The sequence below is a fragment of the Microtus ochrogaster genome, linkage group LG4, assembly GCF_000317375.1.
Source record: "Microtus ochrogaster isolate Prairie Vole_2 linkage group LG4, MicOch1.0, whole genome shotgun sequence".
NCBI classification, from domain to species: Eukaryota; Metazoa; Chordata; class Mammalia; order Rodentia; family Cricetidae; genus Microtus; species Microtus ochrogaster.
This window is the reverse complement of record NC_022030.1, coordinates 3,499,401-3,510,986: the sequence shown is the minus strand read 5'-3', so window position 1 is coordinate 3,510,986 and position 11,586 is coordinate 3,499,401. Positions and strand designations below refer to the sequence as shown.

Here is an 11,586-nt window from a genome sequence, read left to right as displayed (position 1 = left end):
GCTATAAGTGATTTGTTCCACGTTTTAAGAAACCCCCTGACTGGGGTGCAGCTCACAAAGCTCACTATCTTGGCTTGGACCCCCACCTCCTCTCAAAAATACACTTTACTACCTCGGGACTGGGGTGCAGCTCACAAAGCTCACTATCTTGGCTTGGACCCCCACCTCCTCTCAAAAATACACTTTACTACCTCGGGGTAAGCTCGCTTTTCTGTGTCTTTGTTACAGTCCGAGGCTCTGAATCAATCTAAGTGGACCCAGAGGTTACTGCAGAACAAGATTTAATGCAGGGTAGCACAAAAGAGGAAGGAAAGCGGAGGGGGCAGATGGAGCAGGGCTGCAGGAGACAGACTCAGCAGCTGAACTGCGACCCCGAATGCCAGTTGAAGCAAGATTTTAAGCCTAAAAGAGACGGTAAACATTTGTTGCCCAGTTACAGTTACAATTTGCACCAATCGGGATTTACAGATTAGAGGCTTCGTTGAACGTTCCATTGTTGTCAACCAACATACAATGCAAGCTTTTCCCTCCCACCAATAAGATTCATCGGCTCCTTCCAAATGCGTAACTACTATTTCTGTAGCCAAAGGAGGAAGTGGGTTAGTTATTGAAGGGTTCCCAGCTCTCCTTGGGCTATGGGCCCTGAGTTTTGTTTCATCTACAGGTAAAATTGGAGTCTGAAGTCAAAACAGCAACACTCAGGTCAAGGTACTTTTGCCTGCTCCCTTCAGCATTAGCCTGACAAAACTGAAACTTAAAACTTTAATAACCATACGGTGACATATTGGAGATTGTACAATTACATTTGGGAAATGAAATTTTGGTGAATAAGCAGTAGTGGGAAATGCCCAAGGGGCTTTTTTTTTTTTTGAGACAGGGTTTCTCTCTGTAACAATCCTGGCTGTCTTAGAACCCTCTCTGTGTAGAGTAGACTGGCCTTTAACTCACTGATCTCCACCTGCCCCTGCCTCCTGAGTTGTTGGGATTAAAAGTGTGTGTCACAATGACTTGGGAAAGTTAATTTATTCAATGAAGTAACTGAGTGTTTAAGATTTTATTATTTTTTTAGTCTCACAGCTTGGGAGCAAAAGCGATATACACTCAATCTGTGCTGTGGGTCTGATTGTGTTGTGTGGAGCTTTATAAATGCTTTCCTGTCTTATAGTTGACTGCTGCTGCTTAATTTCTCCACTTCACTTTAATTGCCATATTAGTTGATACAATTAAAAAAGAAATCAATGCTAACTTTAAGAGTAAAATTTCTATATCCACAGCTAATAAAATGTGCTATAGCAGTCATATGTCAGACAATGCACAGACACTGGAATGGTTGCTGAAGCATCACAGCCAATGATAGAAATCCCGATGTCAAAGCTGCTGTGTTCTTAGTACCACCTTCTTCATGTAATCGTGGTTCAGGATGCATTTGTGTGGTCACTTTCCCAAGGGGTCAGTGAGTTTTAGTCTGTTCTCAGGCCAAAGTCCATTTCTTCTGTCCATTGGTTCTTGATCTCACAAATGCTTGCTATTGACTCTTGGAAAAAAGTGTCCAGCATGGTCACTGGAAAAACAAACCCGTGCCAAAGCCTGAGTGAGTCAGCCCCATTGTTTTCCGCTTATTAAAGTCATAACATGACAGGTTAAACAATATACACCCGTATGTCAAATTTGTTAACAATACGAAACTTGGAACTGATCTCCCTGCGGATCCTAAAACACAACTCTACTTCCTGAATGCAGACGCTAAAAGAAGCAAGAGCCCCTGAGACTTATGGAGTCTGTTATTTTAGTCACTTTTCTTTATTTTTCATATTATTGATGTACAGTCTTGCAATGTTGGCCACACTTTTCCTCTCAGTTCTGAAGACTCTTTTCTTCACATTGCAAAGAGACAGGCTTCTCGCAGGCAGAGGCACAAGCGTTTGTGGCCGTTCACAGAGAAGAAGGATCTGCAAAAGAAACAGTACAGCTGTGGATTATAATGATCATTCAATCTGATCTACAATTCTACAACTCATGATCATTCTCGAGTGGGCTTTAATATAGAAAATAGGTTAATAGAACTTCACAGGAAAAATTTTTGATCAGTATATGAAGTTAGGTCTATTAAATTAATAAGATGACATATGCTTCCACCTGGGATATATGGGTGTTGGATAAGAGTATCAATTCAAGATTTTTCAGTTGCCTTCCTGCTCAGGGTGTGGCCTCAAACTGATACTGTCATCCTCTTTTGAGAGCTAGTCAAAATGCAAACTTGCAGCCTCCCACCTCAGAATCATAGTCCACATTTTGGAAAGATCCAAAATGATTCATAACACACATGAGGCTTGGAGAAAACATTCCTGGTTCCTAGGGACTTCCAAGTTGGTTCAGACTTGCAGGCTAGCTAAGATTACATGGACAAAGGCCCCACCAAGGGTTTTATTGTTCTTGTTTTTTTTTCACAGAAAGAAACGCAGCTCTTCAGAAAAGGACTCACACTACCCACAAGACAAAGGCAATGAATGTGCCTGACCTCTGGAGCCCCCCAGAAGCACAATTTTGCTTTGCTGCGACCAACAATTCCTGCCCTAGGAAGGCAAGGCCCACATACGTTGTCTGCACCATGTACCTTGTCATGATTGGAGCAATAGTGACGACCATGCTGGGAAACATGGCCGTGATCATTTCTGTTGCTCACTTCAAACAGCTCCACTCCCCAACCAACTTCCTTATTCTGTCTATGGCCACCACGGACTTCCTGTTGAGCTGCGTGGTCATGCCTTTCAGCATGATCAGGTCCATCGAGTCCTGCTGGTATTTTGGAGACCTCTTTTGCAAAGTTCACAGCTGCTGTGACATCATGCTGTGCACCACTTCCATTTTCCACCTCTGCTTCATCTCAGTTGACCGCTACTATGCTGTGTGTGACCCCCTGCACTACGTCACCAAAATCACCATCCCTGTCATAGAGGTCTTTCTACTTGTCAGTTGGTCAATTCCCATCTTTTTTGCCTTTGGTTTGGTATTCTCAGAATTAAATCTGATCGGTGTCGAGGACTTTGTTGCAGCCGTTGACTGTACAGGTTTCTGTGTGTTGATATTTAACAAGCTCTGGGGGGTGCTAGCTTCCTTCATAGCCTTCTTCCTGCCTGGGACAGTCATGGTGGGGATCTACACACACATTTTCACAGTTGCCCGGAAGCATGCCAGGCAGATTGGCACAGGTCCTGGGACAAAACAGGCCACCTCAGAAAGCAAAGTGAAGGCCACATCCAAAAAGGAAAGTAAGGCCACCAAGACCTTAAGCATCGTCATGGGAGTGTTTGTGTTGTGCTGGCTGCCATTTTTTGTCTTGACAATCATAGACCCTTTCATTGATTTTACAACCCCGGAAGATTTGTATAATGTTTTCCTCTGGCTAGGGTATTTTAATTCAACTTTCAATCCCATTATCTATGGCATGTTCTACCCTTGGTTTCGCAAGGCTTTGAGGATGATAGTCACAGGAATGATCTTTCGCTCTGACTCTTCTACCTCAAACCTGCATCCCGCACATCCTTAGTCCGACTTTAGCCTGCTTTCTTTTTAGAGAAATGCCCCTGGATGGTCTTTCTTCCCAGGGAAAGAAGAGGGGGCTGGTTAGGTGAAAAAATTTTCCAGTAGACATTATGACCACCTGAGAAAGCAGTAGATCTAGTGTGCTTTTTGTTGTTGTTACTCTCTCTCTCTCTCTCTCTCTCTCTCTCTCTCTCTCTCTCTCTCTCTCTCTCTCTGTGTGTGTGTGTGTGTGTGTGCACGCATGCACGCGCACCCATGCCAAAGCTCACAGAGTGGTTCATTTCTGGTCTATTACATAAGTCATTCATTTGAACAAACAAGAAGACAAATTTCCAACAAATGCTGGTGACTCCAGAATTACGAAATTTAGGGATTTACTTCTTTGGCTTAGATTTAACGACAGTGTCCTCACTTGAACTTGGAGCATCAGAGAATGAGACACAAACATCCTCAACAATCCCTGACAGCCATGCAGTGCATCTCTAGTTACCCCACCTTACTGAGACCATTGCTGTTTGTAGAGAGGATTGATAAAGAACTTGAGCATAGCAGGGGCCGGGATTAAGGAGAATGCAACAAGAGCAGGTAAAACGAGGCAGACAGCTATCAATACTTTCAGGTTTAAGCCTCTTTTCAGCAAGAATTGATGAGGGATTTATCATATCTGATAACACTTAAACTGTCAGGAAATGAGAAAAATAAGTAAAAAAAGAGTCTTAGGAAAATTTTCCTTTTTTCATTTGATATACATGTTTGCTGTTTAATTATATGTGTATATTCTGTGAGCGTATGTACTGATTGTGTATGTGTGTATATGTGCATATGTGCAGCATGTTTTGGGGAACAGGAGTATGTGTGTATGGGGCAGGAGTATCACAGAGAGGGAATATGTGTGTGTTTGGTGGTAGGGTGTGTGTGAGTGTGTGTGTGTGTGTGTGTAGTATGTTGTGTGTGTGTACATGGACTGTTAACCAAGTATGAACATTATTTAAAAAGCCGAACTATTTTCCTCTTCCCATACGTTTGGGACATGTTGTCCTACTGAAAGTCATTTCTCCACGTCCTTTTCATCTTTCCCTTCCTCTTATCTCTCATGTACTTCACTAGCGTCTGTCTCTCACCATCTTAGTTTCTTCTGTGTGATTCATGCAGTAATATCAGAGCAGTTGGTCAAGTAGAATCTCCTTATCTACTCACGTGGCCAAGCAGCATCACAGTCAGTTGTAGGACACTGTGACATTGATGTTTCTGGCACTCATGTCTGTAAGTCTTAAGTGAACCCTTTGTGAGTCTGTTCTCATCTTTGCTCTACCCTTTGGCCCAGCATCTCCACTGGCCAACTACTCCTCAGTTAAAACACCTCTAAAGAAACATTTCTATTCCCAACTTGGAATCCCCTGGGAATCTCTTGACCTGCACATACTTTTAAATATCTGAGCTTTCAGAGATCAGGATTTTATCTGAATAGAGTATCTTCACAGGAACCCACAAGGTTCAGCAAGTTACTCTTATTATCACAGGACAATAGTTGAAGTGAAATTAAGCTTTAAGTGCTTGGCCATAGTTTTCTGTTGTGTGGTTAGGGTCATTTAACCATTTAGATATCCTTCACCCTGAAAGCAGATGGCAGCACGCAGAGAGAGGCTGAATTATTCTTTCTTTTCAAAGAGCCAAAGGCACAGGGAAGTTACTCTGGGCTTTACCTCAATCCAGGTCTTGAAGGTACAAGATGCCCTCTTATAATTAATTGCAGGGACAGCTTGAGACTCCCTTCTATGGTGGGCCTCCTTCTGTCTGGTAACTCAACAAGGTCCTTTGCATTGCTGAGTCTAAGTGACTGAATACGACGGGAATTAACAAATCATGTAGTCATTCTTTCTATTGATCATGAAAATAGCACACAGGCTATGACAAGATGAGAGCTGGGGCCTGAGGCTTTCTAACAGAATTTTCTATAAGAAGACCAACTAAAGGGAAATGAAGGAGCTGGTGGAAGCCACTATTGGAGTCAAAATCATTCCTTATGTTAAGGAATTTTATAGTTTACAAAAGTGTCCATGAATATTACTAAACTGTTTTCCAGAACATTATGGTATACTCTTTCTACGACTGTTTGAGCAGAAATGAAATGCCATGCCACGTTATCGTTCAATTCTTCGTTTTAGAAGACCTCTCTGGGATGGGCAGAGTGGCCATTATCTCAGGAAGTTGGTGACTTCTTGGATACATGACTCTGTACCAAAATACATAAAGGTTAATAAACATTTATTTAGCCCTACTCTTTGCCTGCAGCTTCTCTGAGTGTTTGTAGTTCAGAGATGAATGAATCAAGTTCCGTTTTCAAGGGACTGCTACACTAGTAGGGGAAGAATACCGAATGAAGGCTCACAAATGCTATGAAAAATCCAGACACGGGACACTTCAAGAACACACAGGGAGAAAACATAGCCTCATGTGGATACAGTGGAGTCCGTGTGCCTTTTAAGTCAAGGAGACATATCAAGTAAAGCAAGCCAGGCAACACCTCCACTAGAGTTGAGATAAATGCTAGGGAAGGTAGCCAGACCATCACGGGAAAACCACTAAGCTCTCTCATGATGCTTTGTTTGAGAAAGCAGGCTGGTGCAGGAACTTCCAAGCACTGAAGTGAGGGCTGCCAGGAGAGCTGGTAAAGACAGCGGTGAGCAGTCACCTCTGGATAACAGGTGCTTTGCAGTGCCAGCTGTCAGGAAGACAAGCGGGATGCAGAGCAGAGACAGTACCTATTGGCTCTTCCTTCTCTCCAGCTTAGTAACAACTTATTGCTAAATGCAGAATGATGGTCACCACTTCTTTTGTCCTTTTGAGTCTTGAGAGCATCTTGTATGCAACTCGTTAATTTGGGATCATGTCCAAAAAGAGATTTGGAGGATGTAATTTCTAGCTGAGGTTGCACAGCATGGCTTGCCATAGGAAATAAAATGAGAAAAGAACAGAGACTGCATCAGAGTAGAGTCAGTTCAGTCAGTCAGTGAACACAGGCTGAGCTGCAAGGGTGTGAAAAAAGAACCAAAGAGCCCCACATGTAACCTACCAGGAAACTACATCCACCTGGTGAATAGAAAAATTTAAATACAAAGATATTTCAACTACTAAGTGCCCACACTTTTCTCCATTTATTTTCTCCATAATAAAATATCTTATTAAAACATTTAAGTTCTGTGTGACCCGGGCTGGCTTAGGTGTCTCAATCCTCCTGCCTCAGCCTCCTGAGTGCTGAAACAACAGGTCTGCATCTCTATTCCAAACTAGCTCTGATTCTAGTAGACTGTCATGTGAGTGGAGAGGTAAAAACTAGCTTAGACAGTGGAAAGATAATACATGATAATACTCTCTCTTGGGCCTCTGTCCAGGTTGGGGAAGGTCTCCCACAGCAGATTATCACATGTGAACTAGGAAATGGTCTTCTGAGAACACACTTGTTTACAAACACAGGAGGGAGGGAAATGAAAGACAGGGTTCTGGGGCAGTCCTCTAGTGATCTACATTTGGGAGGATATTTGAGCTCCAGCTCATGGAAACAGCTTTGTCTTATTCTGTATATTGTCTCCCTGCTGCTCTGAGCTATAGGCTACTGAAGGTTCTGCACTGGTGCGATAAAGCTTATTCTTCATCTCCGTAATCCCAGAGAGCAATGCAATAAAAAGAGACTTGAATCTCCTGTTATATAACTTGCTTTTATGTGCTTAATCATGACATACTGTCATGCAAAAGCATGTTGTAAGGAGGCCCTTAGTTTGTTTCCCAGCCCAGAAACTCAGACAAGAAATAATCATACAGAAACCATATTATTTAAATCACTGCTTGGCCCATTAGCTCTAGCTTCTTAATGACTAACTTTTACATCTAATTTAACCCATCTCCATTAATCTGTGCATCACCATGAGGTCATGGCCTACCAGCAAAGTTTCAATGTGTCTGTCTCCAGCTGAGGCTCCATGGCTTCTCTCTGACTCTGCCTTTCTTTCTCCCAGCATTCAGTTGAGTTTTCCCCTCCTGGCTAAGTTCTGCCCTGTTGTAGGCCCAAAGCAGTTTCTTTACTCATTAATGGTAATCATAGCATACATAGGGGAATCCCACATCAAAAGCATAATAAAATTGTGCTTTTACAGCTGTTCTGTTATTCTCAGCGATGTCCTTTCCCTCTCTTGTTCACCTAAGAAAGGTCTGGAGTGTGCAGCAGAAGCTACGTGTGGATAGAGGGAATGGATTTGTTGAAAAGGTGGAAAGATGGTTGCTCCAAGCTTCCATCCTTTTGTGATTGGCAACTTAATGAAGAAGGGAAGAAGGCCTGGGTTATAGATCAGGACAAGCCAAAGCAGCTTGGCTAATTCCTCCTAAATGATCTTAGACAACTTCCTTTGCCTTTCTAAGCCTTCCCCTTCTAACCTGTATATAAACCCAGCAACAATCTTCCTGCTTTGTGAAATCAACGGCTATACAAACAAGATAATGCAATAATTAATTACCATTATCAATCATTTTCCTTTTAAAACTTTATGGATGTTTCTTTTCATGGAGAAATTTTCTTTACAAAAGTGAAATAAGGCTCATGAAATGGCTCAGGGGAAGGTGACTGCAGAACAAGCCTAGCAAACTGTGCTCAATCTTCTGAACCCAAGTAAAAGTGGAAGAAAAGTGCCAACTCCACAGAGTATAATGAAGGAACCAACGAGAGACCCACTGTGAGCTGTCACTCCCTGGGTGTATGCACCCACAGAGATAAGCATGTTCCGTTTTGTTACACCTAATTTCTTGATATTTGTTTTTTTCTATTTAAAACATTAGTCCTATCAGCTCGTGAGCCCATGAACTGGAGAGCATCAGGAGAGTATGTATATGAGGTACATGGTAGAAAAGAACTGTTCATATCATGGCAGCTAGACAACAGGCAAAGAGGTATAAAAGAAGGGACCAGAGCAAGATCCAGCTGCCAAGGACACACCCCATTGACCTGCTCTTTTCGCCCAAGCCTCATCACCTCCCACCTTTCCTTCCATTGGGTCCATCAAGTACAAATCAATGAAGAGATCAACTTATTTATTATTAAGTCAGAGTCCTCATGATCTAATCACTTCTGGAAACACCTTCAGGTGTGTTTTTACTACTTTCCTGTTTCTTATCTGCTGGGATTAAATATTTAGAAAATTAAATGAAATATATTATACCACTGACCTGGAGCATAGTAAGTGGTCAACAAACTTAATTTCTCTTGCTATTTTGCATGCTTTCTAAATTTATACTCTATTAGGTGCTTGTTTAAGTTTCTTCTTTATGTGCCTTTGAGGTGATTCTTAAGGAATTTATGTTTTATTGTAGCATGCTGGCAAATGTCTTCAGCATGTGGACTCTCTGATGTCTTTCGAATGTCCCCACTTTCTGATGCCCCCTCTTCGTTTTGCCTGACCATCCCTGTACTGTATGCCTTAATACATAGTTATTCCTTGATTCCAAAAAACTGCGTGTTCTACTTATATGCTTGTGTACTTTTTCCTCTGTACTTCATTTATAGCATTCTGCAAGGCGCTTAACTGTAGATTCCTGTCTCTTTCCAGGACCCCATCAATGCAATCTTCATGAGAGGAAGGGCTGTGCTTAAAGTCTCTTCCAGTACCTGGCACCCATCAGCTACATAGGAAACATGGATCCACTATAAAGGAATATGCCCCAGACATGCTAGCACACTAATGATACAATAATAACACTATGCAGTGTAGTTTTTACCCTACCACACAGGCACCAAGTGAGTTAGGATGGGATACACAACCCAGCTTAGAAGTCCTGCTGCTGCTCTGTGAGAGCTGTGTTGCCTGTAAGGATCTACAGTCCTTGGAGGTGGCACCATGGGTCTTGAAAAGGGGTTTCAAAGGCACAGAGAAGATGATGGTGAGATGGGGAAAGATACTATAGCTTCACTTGACTGAGCTCTATGGGAGTACTCTTGGTGGCAGACCTCCATCTTCCCATGGCCAGCATCAACTCCTATATCATTCTGGTTTTCTTTTTAAAATATTTACCATGTTTCATTCTTATATGGATTCATTAAAATCTTTCTTAAGTCCTTTCTAGAATAAGGAGTGGTGGTGGTTAGTGATAACGAATTCTTGGAACTAGCCATAACAATTCAAGGGTTACATCTCAGAGAGATAACCACACAAATATGAACCATGTATACTACAGATATTTCTATGGGAAACTATGAATAATAATAAAAGCTTGGAATAACATGAGTGTCTCCAGTAGAGGATGGATTAAATAAATTATAGTGTAATTCTTATAACAATATATTTTGCCATCTGTTGTGGCATATTTGAAGATGCGTTACGTTTGTTTATGCCGTGGAACATTTGTTTAGTGATACAAAGATGTGTTTCATTCTTTTATGCTGGATTTGCTTTGCTCTGTGAAGTTGTGTTTCTTTGCCTGTCTAAAACAACTGATTGAGCTCATAAAAAATCGAATGGCCATTAGCAAGACAGGAGATATGATAGGCTAAAAGGCAGAGAGAATAAATAGGAGGAGAAAGATAGAAAAAGAAAGATCTAGAAACAAGAAAAGATAGGGCCAGCCACATAGTCACACAGACAGAATAAGAAGGGGGAAAAAAAGATATACAGAAATAAAGGTAAAAGCCCAGAAGCAAAAGGTAGATGGGATCATTTAAGTTAAGAAAAGCTGGCTAGAAACAAGCCAAGCTAGGTAAGAATAACTTTGTGGCTAGCCCCAAACATAGGGGTGAAAAGCGGACTCTAAAAACCCAATGTGTTTAAATTGTATCTCTAATTAATTGCCATGCTGCAAAGGAAAGGAAGCAATGGAGACTCTGAGCACTGTGAACCGGTCCCTTGGCACTCCTTCACTGTTTGCTTGGATCACCCCACACGGAGGAGCAGGTTCTTCTGAGAATATAAAATCTCCTCTGACCGCTTGCCTGTCGCTTTTGCTGATAGAAGAGATCTGTGCATGTCTGTCCCATGTGGGGACTTCTTTTATGGGGTGATTAATTCCTGCCTGAGTAAGTAATTTGAAAACTCTCAGTTTACTTTAAAATTTTTTTTCATGCATTTTTTTTTTGAGACAGGTCTGATGTATCCCAGACTAGTTTTGAACTTACTGTGGCACTAAGGATGGTCCTGGACTCATGATTCTCCTGCCTCTGCCTCCCATGTGCTGAGACTGTAGGTGTGTGCAACTACAGTAGGCTTAAATGAAAGAGCAGACCGAGAGCACTGTGGATACTTAGAAAGCCATCTACACAGCGAGCTACATCCCCAGGCCCTCGGTTCAATGTGTTAGCACGCGTTTCATACTCTACAGGTTGGTGTTTGGTCAATCAAATATTTTCTCATCTCAGATAGCTTCACCCTATGTGCTATATTTTTAAAAAACATGCAATGCAAGAAAAAACTGCTTAAGGATATTTTTGTCCTTTTAATTACTTGTCTGCTGAATTCTTATTTGGAGATGAGTTGGTATAATTAAAAACCTGAACCGACTGAATTATTGTCAGCTTACTTAGCTACTGAAGGAGGAAGCTAGACATTTTCTCCCAAGAAACAAGAAACAATTTGTTCACAATAGCTAATTTATCTCTTGGTTCATACTCAGAACTTTAAATCTCACTTGACAAGTGCCTTATTAGAAAAGGAGAATGCTTTTTGATTTTTTTTTCTCAACACTATGATACATTTTCTTTTGAGGAAGTGTTTAGCCCAGCGTTTAGTCCTCTTTTTTCTTTTAAGGATATCACCTGCAGTCATTTTAAAAGAGCCTTGTCTGATGGACCGGCTAGCATAGTTCCTACATCTCCAGTCCCAGGCCACACTTGATTTTCAGGGTGTCTTTGATTACAAACTCAGGATCAATCAATTCAATCACCCTTTAGTTTTCCTCTTCTTGATCTCATTCTGTGCATGTTTAAAAAATGATAAGTAAAATAATTTTTATTCTTTTAGTAGAAAAGGTGACCAGATCCAAGAGAAAGACGACGAACAGAACCTGTCA

The 11,586-nt window shown here is 41.6% G+C and overlaps 1 protein-coding gene across 1 annotated transcript; it reads left to right on the top strand.

Moving 5' to 3' along the window:
* Window positions 1–584: 584 nt before the first annotated feature.
* LOC101986111 (trace amine-associated receptor 4) lies at window positions 585–3,547 on the top strand. The gene is made up of 2 exons (XM_005360925.1): window positions 585–708; window positions 2,451–3,547. Exon 2 carries the CDS (start codon window positions 2,504–2,506, stop codon window positions 3,545–3,547), a length of 1,044 nt encoding a protein of 347 aa, XP_005360982.1. The 5' UTR covers window positions 585–708; window positions 2,451–2,503.
* The last annotated feature ends 8,039 nt before the right edge of the window (window positions 3,548–11,586 follow it).